The sequence below is a fragment of the Pygocentrus nattereri genome, chromosome 25 (assembly GCF_015220715.1).
Source record: "Pygocentrus nattereri isolate fPygNat1 chromosome 25, fPygNat1.pri, whole genome shotgun sequence".
Lineage (NCBI taxonomy): Eukaryota > Metazoa > Chordata > Actinopteri > Characiformes > Serrasalmidae > Pygocentrus > Pygocentrus nattereri.
In genome coordinates this window covers 29173212-29188369 of record NC_051235.1, presented here as the reverse complement: position 1 = coordinate 29188369, position 15158 = coordinate 29173212, and the positions used below count along the sequence as shown (strand labels likewise).

The 15158-nt window shown below is 42.4% G+C and overlaps 1 protein-coding gene across 2 annotated transcripts; it reads right to left on the bottom strand.

Moving 5' to 3' along the window:
• Positions 1–835: 835 nt before the first annotated feature.
• LOC108443519 lies at positions 836–10394 on the bottom strand. 2 transcript variants are annotated; one of them, XM_017724264.2, is made up of 4 exons: positions 10356–10394; positions 4362–4562; positions 3146–3375; positions 836–1230 (listed from the first exon to the last, which is right to left on the bottom strand). In XM_017724264.2, the coding sequence occupies exons 1-4, from the start codon at positions 10363–10365 to the stop codon at positions 994–996; spliced, it is 678 nt and encodes a 225-aa protein (XP_017579753.1). In that variant the 5' UTR covers positions 10366–10394; the 3' UTR covers positions 836–993. The 2 variants fall into 2 exon arrangements, with proteins under 2 accessions (XP_017579753.1, XP_017579752.1); XM_017724263.2 differs by lacking the exon at positions 10356–10394 and adding an exon at positions 6825–7220.
• Between the last annotated feature and the right edge of the window lie 4764 nt (positions 10395–15158).

Sequence of the window (15158 nt, the reverse complement as noted above, 5' to 3'; positions counted from 1 at the left end):
AGTCTCATCTGTCATTCTGAGATCTGTCCTGCTTTCATTTGTGCTTCCTAATATTGTTCCAGGTCAGACCTCAACTTTGTGGTGAGTCAAAGGCCCGAAATACCACAAAAACTCATGTGGTTCACAAAATAAGGAAGATGGTCAGCTGGGCCAGTGAAAGGACTTTCAGGCTAATTTCATCAGAGCTGTCTAAGGTACTGAGACACACACAGAAACCAGGATACGTCTGTATAACTAGGTTTAATTTCAGTGTAAGTGTCATGAAATGCACAAGACAGGATGATGATTTAAATGAAAATGAGTTAAAAACAGCTCTGTCCAGCGTGTGGCCAGCAGGCTAAACTTTGATTACACTTTGATTACATTACCCTACGCCCACCCCCCTCACCACAGAACGTCTTTTATACTTTATACAACTTATTCAGTTCTTAACTTCCTTCAAAAATGTATGTTTCAAGTACTTTAGCAACAAAATATAGCTTAATGTTACAGAACACATTGTTTAAAGCTCCAGCTGGAGCCTAACTAATTTCTTCATCTATATATGTCTCTGGAAATTCAAGTCACCTCTAGACACAAAGTTTGAGCACCCCAAACTTAACAGAACTGCAAAGTGCATTTCAATGAGCATGCAAATCACAACTGATTACAGAAGATTATAAACATATAAGCAAATCCTTTATTATGCTGAGATATTACATGAGTAATATCACTGTTGTTGAAGAAAACCTCCGCTTTTGACATTTTTCAGTTTTTGACAGAGTTTAAATGTACCTGTTGTTCTTTACATCGTGTGGAAATTTCATGATGAATGGACTAAAGGAAAAGACCCAAACTGACTTGTAAAAAATTCTGGTTCCATTGACTTCCATTAAAAGTAAAGCATGTTTTTTCCTTCTCCTGTAAAGTTACCATTTCGGAGATACGAGGTTTTCTTCCGACAACAGCGATATATACATTTCAGATGATCACTTTGCTGAAGTTTAACAGGCATTACAACTGTCCGTGGGTCAAACTTGCTGTGGATGGTTCCCTGTAAGAAAGACGGAAGTGAAGCAGGTACGCGGCCAGCGCCCCAATGAGTGCCCCGAGGAAGATCTGCCCAGCTTGATTACAGAGCCCCAAAAGCACTCCAAAGACTGCCCCAACAAGGAGCCCGATGACTATCCAGAGATTCCTCATTTTCCTTGTGCAGCACTGATTGGCTGCAGGATAATTGATCCGCAGGGGCTGCAGGGAAATAAACAAGAGCAGTGAGACACAATCAGGGAAGACAGGAGGGCAGACATCAAACATTGACCGCACAGTGACCACAGCACTGTAAAACAGATTTTAATGGTGTCCCAATTAAACTCGACTAAAACAAGAAAAAAACTAAACAAAAATTTTTTTTTAATATTTTATACTTTTTAACATGTATTTTTTTTGCCAAATATTGTTTTTACAAAGTCTTTTAGTTTTTTAAAAGGTTGTTTTATTTATCTTTTTTCCAATAAACTATTTTGCAGTGTTGCTGATTAGGCCAACTATTATTCTTGTAATTATTATTAGCGATTATTATTGTTTTGCCTTTTTTCTACAATTAATCATAAGATCGTTTTTCCACTGCACATTCAAAAATTCAGCTGACCATCATAATAACCACTTATTATTATTAAGTAACCGTTTTATAGTTTTTTTGGTCATTTTGTGCCACTCTAAATAAGTTTGGCTAATAAGCTACCTTGCTGGCTCACTCTCAAAAAAGATGGTTCTTCAAAGGTTCTTTAGAAAAGAAAATGATTCTATGTAGAACCATGAGCACTGAAAGAATGGTTGCATGGTGAAATGGTTCTTCAGATTGATGGACAATGTGCTGTAGATGGTCCTATAAATTACCCTTTTGAAAAGGGTTCTATAGAGCACCAAAAATGGTTCTACTATTTTTACCATCCAAAAAAAAAACATTTTTGGTACCATATAGACCCTTTTTTTGCTAAGAGCACCAAAAAGGGTTCTATCGTTACTATGTTAAACTTCACTCGTACAAAAACATGGTTCTTCAGTAAAGAAAATGGTTCTATACAGACACATGAACATTCAAAGAACCCTCTGCATGATTAAAGGGTTCTTTGCATGGTGAAATGGCTGTTCAGGTTGATGGAGAATGTGTTGTAAATGGTTCTATGTAGCACCAAAAAGGCCTCTTCTGTAATTACGGTGTCAAGCGTGTTACAACAGAAGATTTCGTGCTATAAAGAACCACACACAGCACGTTCTCCATCAATCTAAAGAACCCTTTAATCATGTAGAGGCTTCTTTGAGTGTTCATGATCTTTAAGGGCCATGTGCTTTACTACAGAACCCCTGAAGAACCATCTTTTTAGAAGTGTAGTTTGAACTTGCTGGCTGCTATGAAATAATACTAGATTTTTCTGTTTAGTAGAAAAACACAGAGATTCTAATGAGGCCGTCATAATTGCAAGTAGCGTTTGTTTATTAACCAGTTTAAGTCACTGTAGCGAAGTTTTTACGAATAAATCTAAAAATAGTAATCGACGCGATAACGTACCGTTCTATTTCACAGTCTGGTGCTCTGATTGGTGAAGCAAAGGCTAATTTACAGCGCAGACATTGTCGTGTACATCAAAATATTTGCGCAGTCCGATTGGGAAGAAACTCAAAGTTCTACGTTATGGATTGTTGCCATGGTCGTGGTTTGTTCACTTTCTTGCTGCTACACTGGTGTCAGAAACAGAAAAGGTTGCCAGCTATTCAGAAATAGGATCAATATACATTTATAAGATCATGAAACTTTTTTTTTTTTTACGGCTTACTTTAAAAGGCAGTGTAGCGCCATCTGTCCACCACAGCATTTTGCCGAGTGACACTTTTATAGTCGCCTAGGGTATAAATTGGCCTTGATAGTGCTTTGTGACTTTATCTTCACCTGGAAGAGTGGAGAATTCACTAAACTGTCCTTGGCTTCAGTATCATGTGTTACCAAAGACTCCCTCGAGTGCCATTAGGTCCTGTCGGTACCAAAACCCATAAACTCTGGAACCTTCAGTACTGGACTGATGGCCCAATGGAGAAAGCACAGTTCCATATAGTGATAGTGATATTCCTGAACAGTACATAACGGCAGAAATGTAGTTTTTATTACCAGGTAAAAACCTTCCTGTGATTTAGTCAACCCTCCTTTAGAGATCAGGTGATCGGTGACTGCTTTCAGCGCCTCGTCGTTGCGCAGACATCTCAGCAGACCTTGGTCTTCATAGAACAGGCAGTCCACAGTGAAGACATCAGGCCTGTTAACACACAGTCTGCTGTCTGGAGCAATGAAATTTGGGTCAAACGTGTGGTGGAGAACCACTAGAACAACAGGCCGGGACGCTGAGAGTGAGAGAGAGATAGTAATGTATTAACAAGTGACCATCTGTTAAGTGACACTTTATTAGTCCCACAAACGGGGAAATTCCACCTCCGCATTTAACCCATCCATGAAGTGAAACACCACATACACACTAGTGAATACACACACACTAGTGGGCAGTGAGCACACTTGCCCAGAGCAAGTGGGCAGCCCTATTCACAGCACCCGGGGAGGAATTGGGGGTTAGGTGTCTTGCTCAGGACACCTCAGTCATGGACTGTCGGTGCTGGGGATCGAACCAGCAACCTTCCGGTCACAGGGCCAGTTCCCACGACTGCCCCCGTTTACTCAAGACAACACCAGAACAAGGTGCTTTGCAGCGCTGTGTTTGGTCTTAGGTGATAACATTGTAGTAACACCGAAAAATAGGCTCATCTCGCATATTGTATTGTTTTTGTAGGAAATCTATTGCAATTTCACTCATTTTAAAAATGTTATGCATAATAATAAACAATTAAGATGTAAACAAAGTCATCCAGTCCAGCACTCTGGTGGTTTGGTGTGAAACGCTCTAGAGAAACCTGTTCACAATGGTGGTGATAGGAACCAGACGTTCACCTCTAAAAGCTCCCTCACACAGAAAGTTACTACTGGTTATGAAATGGTTATGAATTCACTGCCTGATGACTGAGACGCTGTTTTAAGACAGATTTGATGTTTTTTGGTACTGAAGTGGTTCACATTATTTTATCATCATCAACACTTCATATAAAACCTCAGAAGACAAATGTAGGTTCAGTCATCTGAGAGAAATCTGAGTTGGTATGTTTCTCTACGGTGGACCACTTCACACCAAATCACTCTGAATGACTTTGTTTACATTTCAACCACTGAACGATACGGAAATTTTGAAGTCGTTGGACGTCCCCTTTCAGTAAACTATATACAGTGGTTCTCAATGCCTTGATGACACGCTCTGCATTCAGAACTGAAGGAAGTGTCTTACACAGTGGAATTTTCCTAAGAGCAGCTTCAAGGTCGGTTCCAGCTCGAGACGCAACAACGACAAAGGCAATAACGCTGTGGCTCTTGTCCAGGTCAGTCACTTCATGGAGCTCCAGACGTGTAGTGAGTCGGTCCATAAAGTGTATGTGGGAATGAAGAGCATTCCCAAACACCATCATGAAGAAGTTCACCACACGTGATCCTGGAGAGAGAAACATACACAGTGACAGTCTGAAGACAGTGTTCACTCTCCAGTCACATAAACCCACTTATTCAGTCTACAGACGTTTAGCTCCGCCCACTCATGCTGAAGTTGTGAGGAATGTTTTAACTCAGACCGTTTTTTGATGAGGCACAATACGGAGCAGCCAATCAGAACAGAGCTTGTTTACATAAAGGCACAGAAACAAAAACAGCCTGTTTAATTCTAAAGGATGATGAACTGGGCTGTTGGGTATAATTTAAGGCAATTTGGGAAAATCACACAGGGATCCTTTATCCCATGTGAATCAGCCAGTCAGATCATGGTGAAACTGCATTACCGGACCTCCTCTGGTTAAACTAGTCCAGCTCCACCTGGATTAACTTCTAAAACAGTTCAAACAAAAAAAGAAGCACGGTTTCACAGGACGGTTAACAGTGCATTTATACTTTGTACAACGCAAATACCAGCCCAAGCTGATGCTGAACTGACGAACTATTAAAAGCCGTTTGATGATCTGAAACATTCAAGTGTGGCAAACATGCAGCAACAGAAGAAACTGGGAAGGGGGTGAATACTTTTTAACAGCCCTGTACAGCTGATTACAGTGTAATTGCTTCTGTAATGAAATTTGAAATGGAAAAATGCGTATAACGCAGGTATTTCATTACAAAGGCTGGGCATCTTTACGGGCACCGTAAAGCTGAACTATTCACAGTTGAGTAAATTGGAAGTAATTTGGTTGAAATGCTATTGAAATTTAAATGTACATTAAATCATTTTAAGATTAAGTGACCCTTATTAGTCCCACAACGGGGAAATTTCACCTCCACACTTAACCCATCTGTGAAGTGAAACGCCACATACACTCTAGTGAGCACACACACACTAGGGGGCAGTGAGCACACTTGCCCGGAGCGGTGGGCAGCCCTATCCACAGCACCCGGGGAGCAGCTGGGGGTTAGGTGTCTTGCTCAAGGACACCTCAGTCATGTGCTGTCGGCTCTGGGGATCGAACCGGCAGCCTTCCGGTCATGAGGCTGGTTACCTAACCTCCAGCCCACGACTGCCCCCTTTAAAAAGATATTGTATTTATTCAGAAGGCCAAAGGTTCTGTGTCACTGCTGCCAAACAGCTGAATCTCACACAGTGGACTGTGCTGTGTGTGATCAGCTCGAAATATCGAAATACTACTGAATTCAACTGTATAAAACAGATACTGCGCAATATCTAAAATCCAAAAGCTGTCCTTTATTGCTGCCCTCTAGCCACAACATTCAATGTCATTTGTCAAATTGGGGAGAAAACATACATACATACAACAAATGGGAACACGTAAACAACACAATATAACTCCAAGTAAATCAAACGTCTGTGAAATCAAACTGTCCACTTAGGAAGCAACACTGACAATCAATTTCACAGCTGTTGTGTAAATGGAACAGACAACAGGTGGAGATTATTGGCAATTAGCAAGACACACTCAATAAAGGAGTGGTCCTGCAGGTGGGGACCACAGACCACTTCTCAGTACCTTTCTGCTTTCTGGCTGATGTTTTGGTCACTTTTGAATGTTGGTGGTCTTTCACACTCGTGGTAGCAGGAGACGGATTCTACAACCCACACAAGTGGCTCAGGTAGTGCAGCTCATCCAGGATGGCACATCAATGCGAGCTGTGGCAAGAAGGTTTGCTGTGTCCGTCAGCGTAGCGTCCAGAGGCTGGAGGCGCTACCAGGAGACAGGCCAGTACACCAGGAGACGTGGAGGAGGCCGTAGGAGGGCAACAACCCAGCAGCAGGACCGCTACCTCCGCCTTTGTGCAAGGAGGAACAGGAGGAGCTGCCAGAGCCCTGCAAAATGACCTCCAGCAGGCCACAGATAGTACAATATGTGTACAATATATGCCACAGTAAAATATGTGTGTGAAACCGGTACAGAGGACAGTGAATGTGCGCACGAATACAGGCGGAGTAGAAACACACCCAGAATCGTTTTCTCAGTCTGTCGATATGAACGCGAAAACTCCCCAAACCGCGAAGGCGCGCGTCCCTGTGGTGAACATGAGTTTACTGTTTACCAAAAACACGTCCGAGAAGAGAAACCGACACCGACAGACAGACAGACAGACAGACAGACCACACGCTCCCGTTCGGTCTGCTCCCTGCCCGGCTCTGACCTCACCTGTCTGCCCGCCCTTCATAAAGCCTGCGCTGCTCTCTAACGGCTATAAATCAGACATGAAACGGGGGAAAGTCACAAACCTTGAACCATCTTGGCGGATTTCAGGAGTCTGTGTCGTTTTTCTCTCGCAGCGAGTCGTTTCTGCCCCACCCGTATTCAGACAATCCCCGCCCGAGTCCTGTTGGTGAACTGCTGAGCTGCCAGCCAGTCAGAGAGCAGGAACCTGTAGAGCTTTCAGTTTCACTGGTATTTCACTTGGTTTCGTTTCAATCGCAGAAAAAGCGGCCAAATTACTCTAATCACACACTAATTACTCTAATCACACACTAATTACTCTAAAAACAAACTAATTACTCTAATCACACACTAATTACTTTAATCACACACTAATTACTCTAATCACACACTAATTAATCTAAAAACATACTAATTACTCTAATCACACACTAATTACTATAATCACACACTAATTACACACACTAATTACTCTAATCACACACTAATTACTCTAATCACACACTAATTACTCTAAAAACATACTAATTACTCTAATCACACACTAATTACTTTAATCACACACTAATTACTCTAATCACACACTAATTAATCTAAAAACATATTAATTACTCTAATCACACACTAATTACTCTAATCACACACTAATTACACACACTAATTACTCTAATCACACACTAATTACTCTAATAACATACTAATTACACACACTAATTACTCTAATCACACACTAATTACACACACTAATTACTCTAATCACACACTAATTACTGTAATAACATACTAATTACTCTAATCACACATAATTTCTCTAATAACATACTAATTACTCTAATCACACACTAATTACCCTAATAACATACTAATTACTCTAATCACACATAATTTCTCTAATAACATACTAATTAATCACACACTACTTCTTCTTCTTCTTCTTCTTCTTTTGGCTGCTCCCTTTAGGGGTCGCCACAGCGGATCATCTGCCTCCATCTTGCCCTATCCACTGCCTCCTCTACTTTCACACCAACCATCTCCATGTCCACCTTCACTACATCCATAAACCTTCTCTGAGGTCTACCTCTTCTCCTTCTACCCGGCAGCTCCATCTCCAACATTCTTTGCCCAATATATCCACTATTCCTCCTCAACACACGTCCAAACCATCTCAACCTGGCCTCTCTGGCTTTATCTCCAAACTGCTCCACCTTCACTGTCCCTCTGATCTGCTCATTTCTAATCTTGTCCATCCTCGTCACTCCCAACGAAAATCTCAGCATCTTCATCTCCGCAACCTCCAGCTCAGCCTCCTGTCTTTTAGACAGAGCCACAGTCTCCAAACCATACATCATAGCAGGACGCACTGCTGTCTCGTAAACCTTCCCTTTCACTCTTGCTGCTATCCTTCTGTCACACATCAGCCCTGACACCCGTCTCCACCCACTCCATCCTGCCTGCACCCTCTTCTTCACCTCTTTTCTACACTGTCCATTGCTCTGGATGGTTGACCCAAGATATTTGAAGTCATCCACCTTTACGACCTCTACTCCTTGCATCTTCACCTTTCCACCTGCCTCCCTCTCATTCTCACACATGTATTCCGTCTTGTCTCTACTGACCTTCATTCCTCTCCTCTCCAGTGCAAACCTCCACCTCTCCAGATTCTCTTCCACCTGCTCTCTACTCTCACCACAGATTACAATGTCATCTACAAACATCATGGTCCATGGAGCCTCCTGCCTGACCTCATCTGTCAACCTTTCCATCACCATTGCAAACAAGAAGGGGCTCAAAGCTGATCCCTGATGTAGCCCCACCTTCACCTTGAAACCATTTGTCACTCCAACTGCACCCCTCACCACTGTCTCACTATCCTCATACATGTCCTGCACCACCCTAACATACTTTTCAGCTACACCTGACTTCCTCATACAGTACCACAGTTCCTCTCTTGGCACCCTATCATCTGCCTTCTCTAGATCCACAAAGACGCAATGCAGCTCCTTCTGACCTTCTCTGTACTTCTCTACCAACACTCTCAATGCAAAAAATTGCATCTGTGTTACTCTTTCTGGGCATGAAACCAAACTGCTGGTCACTGATCTGAACCTCTCACCTTAGCCTTGCTTCAACAACTCTTTCCCATACCTTCATGGTGTGGCTTATCAACTTTATACCTCTGTAGTTACTGCAGCTCTGCACATCACCCTTGTTCTTAAAAATGGGGACCAGTCCACTGCTTCTCCACTCATCAGGCGTCCTCTCACTCTCCAGGATTTTGTTAAACAACCTGCGGTGGGCAGCCCAATCCGCAGCGCCCGGGGAGCAGCTGGGGGTTAGGTGTCTTGCTCAAGGACACCTCAGTCATCTGCTGTCGGCTCTGGGGATCGAACCGGTGCCCTTCCGCTCATGAGGCTGGTTCCCTAACCTCCAGCCCACGACTGTCCCCATAAATGTTATATTATATATTATATTCTGCCAATGTTAAATTATTGATACCACAGAAAGCCACTGTAGGTCACATGTGGCTTGAAAAGTACACAGAGAAAAGCAGCCAGTGTTTTAGATAAACAGACAAATGTTAATGCTATATAACCATAGCACCAAAAAGTTCTCCTGTTGTTACGACGTCAAGCCTGTAACAATAAAACCATCCTTTTTGGTGCTAGACAGAACCCTTCTCAAAGGTTTTCTATGAAACCATATAAAATGCAGTCTACATCAGTCTGAAGAATGCTTTAATGATGCAAAGAATGATTTAATCATGCAAGGGTTCTTTGAGTGTTCACGGTTCTAGACAGAACCCTTGAAGAACCGTCTTTTTCAAGCGTGTAGCCTCGTCTTTTCACCACATACTTCTCAGTTTGAAAACTGACGAGTGTGTGACGAGGTGGTAAACTGATACCAACTGCTGTCACTGCGATGCTTTCCGAGTAGAACAGCAGCGCTTTGTGCTGCATCTGCTACACGACGCATGTGGTGTGCGTTGGCCTTTAGGCCGCCACTCAGGCTCAGCCATTTCCTGTTGAGCTGCAGTCAAAAAACTTCCCACATTAAAACAAACTTCATGTTAGTAAGAGGCTTTTACTTCAGGCTTGGTTTTCACCACAGAGCAACATAAGGTCACTAGTCATGTTCTCACATGTTCATTACGCCTTCAGCATTTAACATTTTTACCTGCTCTTTATGTGAGTCTTACACATGAGACAAAATATGAAGCCATGAATAAATAACAAATATAAGCCATGTATTGCAGCAGGCATAGAAAAACTGTACCGATTTAGTTGTTTCCTCTATTTACAGGCCTACATGTATATCCTCTCAGTTTGAGAGCAACACTAACTCTTTATTTTTACACCTTATGTGTAATTTCAACACTCTAGCAGTGAACTATACTGTAAGAGTTAATTCAGCACTGTAACTTCACTCTCAAACAGGTAAGTCCATAAAAACAGAGGCCGGTAGGTCATCTCTTTAGCTAAGCTCCACCTGTCCAGCTCTGACATCATCATTCTTTCTGCCTGCACTTTGAAAAATAACTAAGCTGGTCTAAAACAGACGCCAAAAAAGCGTTTACACGTGAGAAAAGAACCACAAACCTCCGAGCATCTTGGCGGATTTGGGTCCTGAGAGCTTCTGCAGTCTGACAGTGTAGCTTTCAGTTTCAGTTTCTCATAGACATGCCGTTACTTTTCAGATGAAATTGTGTGGCCAATTAAAACAATCCAAACCAAACTTGACAGAGCTGTTTGGAACTAGACCGATGAAATGTCACTGATGTTAATTATAGCCTACCTAGATTTGCTCATTAAATAACAACCCGATTTGGCTGATTTGCAGATTTTAGGCATGATTATCTATTATTCAAGCTAAAAGTATGTTTTCCTTTGTTAAGTACCTTTTTGTCATCAATACAGTAGCAATATACACCATCCTGCTGGGCAAGGGTGGGGGTGCAGTAACTCAGTCTGTTCCAACACTGTGTTTGAAATCATCAGTAAAAGTTGGAACAATTGCTTGCATCAATTTTCAAAGCTTAATTTATCACCTTTGTGGCAGAACGGCGGTGAGTTGTAAGCCAGTTGTGCAAAAACTTTGTACCTCCATTATTGTTGTTTAGGGAGCAGCCGTGGGCTGGAGGTTGGGGAACCAGCCCTGTGACCGGAAGGTTGCTGGTTCGATCCCCTCGGCTGACGGTCCATGACTGAGGTGTCCTTGAGCAAGACACCTAACCCCCCCAACTGCTCCCCTGGCACGGTGGATAGGGCTGCCCACCGCTCCGGGCAAGTGTGCTCACTGGCCCCTAGTGTGTGTGTTCACTAGTGTGCATGTATGTATGTGGGTGTTTCACTGCACGGATGGGTTAAGTGTGGAGGTCTAATTCCACAGTGTGCAAAACACAGTTTTGGTTCTAAACTCTAAAAAATATTTTACTTTTTTTGCATGAAAAAAGTGCAGAAGTGCTAGAATGAACAGCATCATTAGGTGCATGGAACTGAAACGTTAATCCAGGTTTTAAGATCAGGCGCTAGACGGCTTTATTTGGGCTATTCCAGCTCTCATAGTCACAATAGGCAGGGGTCAAAACATAGACGGGCAATATTAGAAGCGTATTCATATTCAAAACCCAGGAATACAAGGCAAGGGGCGAAACGGGAAGTCACACACACAAAGTAGCACAGCTCAGTGTAAGAAACTAGAGATTTCGCAACCTAACCTGCAAGAAATGAGCTGCAGTGTGTGGTGAAGGAGAGTTTGTGGTACCTGGAAGAGTCCAAGCGGCGTATCTGCAGAGGGAGAGACGTCATGACATTTACAGTCGAAAGCAAAAGTTTAAACGTGTGATTAAATGAGTCAGCACAAGCTTTAATACGGCATTTTTGCACAACAGGTGGTGCACAAGTTCTGTTTATTTACTGAGCATAAAATATAAAATGTAGCATCACTTTCACACAGGCCACATTTAGTTTGCCCCCCGCCCCCAAAAAAACCACAACAAACACTGCTGTCTGAAAACGTCGTATCTCCATTTCTGTTTCTGACATAATTTGAAAATGCCTGCTGTCCTTTACATTGTGTCTAAATTTCATGATAAATGAAAAAATTACAGACTGTAGTCCATCTGTTTCTCTGATACTTTGTTTGCCCCCATTTGTCCTGTTCGTCAGTGGTCAGGACCCCCATGGACCCTCACAGAGCAGGTACTATTCATGTGGTGGATCATTCTCAGCACTGATGGGGTGGTGGAGTGTTTAAACACTGTGTCCACTCACTGTCCACCTTATTAGACACTCCTACCTCGTCGGTCCTCTTTGTAGATGTAAAGTCAGAGACGACGGCTCATCTGCTGCTGCAGTTTGTGTTGGTCATCCTCTAGTCCTTCATCAGTGGTCACAGGACGCTGCCCACAGGACTCAGTTGGCTGGATATTTTTGGCTGGTGGACGATTCTCAGTCCAGCAGTGACAATGAGGTGTTTAAAAAGTCCAGCAGCACTGCTGTGTCTGATCCACTCAGACCAGCACAACACACACTAACACACCACCACCACGTCAGTGCTACTGCAGTGCTGAGAATGACCCACCACCCTAATAGTACCTGCTCTGTCAGGGTCCATGGGGGTCCTGACCACTGAAGAACAGGGTAACAAAGTATCAGAGAAACAGATGGACTACAAAGTACACCTATATAGTAAGTGGAGCTGATCAAAGCGCAGAAACAAGGAGGTGGTCATGATGATATGGCTGATCGGTGTGTGTAGCCTTGAGTAAACAGACGTCCAGCATTCTTCTGCTCTGCCAGATTTCATCACACCAGCACCCTCGTCCCCCACTTGATGGCACTCAGGTGCTCTGCTGTTTCTTTGAGAGCCTCTGTGTTATGACGGCAGTTCAGCAGCCCTCGGTCCTCATGAAACAGACAGTCCACGGTGAAGATGTTGCTCCTGCTAACATTCAGACTGCTGTCTGGAACAATGAAATGTGGATCAAACGTGTGGTGGAGAACCACTAGAACGACAGGCCGGCTCACTGGGAGAGAACACAGAATGAGAGTATAATAAGGCTTCAAGTCCGAAGTGCAGATGTTCTCATGAGAAGCATTTCAGTAATAAGATCTGTTAGAAAGCATTAGTGTTTTTCTGCTACATCATTACCAGGAATCGTCTGAAGAGCAGCTTCAATGTCCGTTCCGGCTCGAGACACAATGGTGACAAAAGCTACGATGACATCACTTTTATCCACCAAGAACTCTTGGCGAAGGTTAGGGCTGATACTGAGATTATTCATGAATGCGTCATGACAGTTTAAGGTATTTCCAAAGACCATCAGGTGAAAATGGATTGGCCCTGCAGCTGAAAGCACAGAGCAAGACTGCATGTATCAAGGGAACTGTGAGAAAATCTGATGTAAAGACTTTCTTTTAGGATAACGCACAATTAATATTAAAACAGTGTACGATTAACATTAAATTGCCAGTCTAACTAACTCTGGACAAGCTGATCTGTATCTATTATTTAGCTGAACTTTCTCTTTGATTGACAACATGATAAAATTCCAGGTCAACAGTCTGTAGGGGTCACTCACCTTTGTACCATGCCCATAACAGGAACCTCCAGACTGTAAAGTTCGTAAAGTTTCACAATAAAAACAAAAAAGATGGTGAAAGAGGCTTTCATGCACATCCACGAAGATTTATCAGATACAAAGGCTTAAATTAAAATAAAACAGACCATTTACACTAAAAGTGAAGGGTAACACATCTAGAGTTTGGCCCAATCCCATTTCTTCTTTAACCGCTACCCCTTTTTTTCGAGTGTCACCCTAACCCCTTAGAACAGAGAACAAAGGTAGTGGTTGAGATCTTCCCTCTGAAATGAGACCCTCTAATAAAAGAGCATCACTTCATTAACAGCTACCAGCGCTGCTCTGTAGGCGACCCTGCCCGTCTGCAGGGACAGCAGAGGAGGGGAAAGTTCAGCTCCTCACTGCTGGGCTTTAGTTCCATTTAGGGATCATACGCCTTCAAAGAGGGGGGCAATTATTTATTATCACCCCCCCTAATTCTTCAGTGATATGAAGCTGAAGTCAGAGATTCTCCAGATTCTTGTTCGAATATTCCCGTTCCACCTTAAATGGTGCAGCAGTGACATTCTGGAGCTTCAGGCGTCAGAACTGCTGGACTATTTAAGGTGGAATGGGAAAGTTAGCTGGCTTGCTACCGTGACATTAACATACTATTGGCGATTTTTTACGCTTGTTATGAAGAAAAAAGACCAAAATCCACTGAAACGACATTAAACTAAGATAAAACAGTGGATATCGTCATTTAAAACTGAGAAAATTCTCACATTTGTGGGTTTCTTTCGTTGCTCGCGCAGCCGTCTTGAAGGTTTTTCTTTTTTCTCATAACACTGGAGGGTTTAACCCTAACATTTCACCCTACTATCTCTACAAAAATCGGGACACCCCGCCCCTAGACGTGAACACGCAAAACACAGGGCTAAGGGCGCAGTGGTAGGGGTGAGGGGTGAAATAGGATTGGGCCTAAATCTGTGATTTAATGAACTTTCCCTTTGCTGGAACAGGACAAATGATGCTTTGGCATGCTTTCGAGGTTTGAACTGATAGAAGTTGCTCTTGTTTATCCAACCTGTTGATTTTGAATTCCAGTTTCATTCAAAGTATTTGTAAGTGAACTGGCAACTAAATTTTTTGCATTGTTATGTATAATATATTATCATTTCTGCTCCACAGCCTGTCGGGGGCGCTTACCTCCATTTGGTAACTTCTTTTTGGCAAACTTCAGCAAATGCTGTTGGAAAAAAATTTAATAAATAAGATTATAGAGGATTATAGGATTATAGAGATTAGTATGATGGTAAATAACGTCTGTCTTGTACACGTGAGGGAGTAAGCTTTACTCATAGAGTACGTTTAAAATAATAAAGTGCAGATACACTAAAAATAAAGGTGTATGACATCATAAACCAAAGGGTAGCCAGACAGTGAGTTATGTGTATGTGCTGTGTATGGAAACATGGAAAAACATGTAATAATCACCAACCCAAAGGTACTGGAGTATGCAGTGATAGAGTCTCAGAGGGATCCGAAATACTGTAAAAAAGATAAAAATAAAGGTTAATAAAGGGGTCAAAACAAACACTGTTAGACTGTAATTTGCTCTCATAAACTGCTGAATGTTAATGCACAGCAGTGGTGGACAGTAACTGAGTAACAGAGTATCTGAGTAAATGTAATTAGTTTCTGTACTTTAGTATTTTTGGTGTATCTGTACTGAAGTTTCTCTGTTCTGGACTTTCTCCTTTCACTCCACTACATTTCAGAGTCTAATATCCGACTTTTTCCTCCTACATTTTGAGAAATCTGTCGTTCCTTTTGGTTT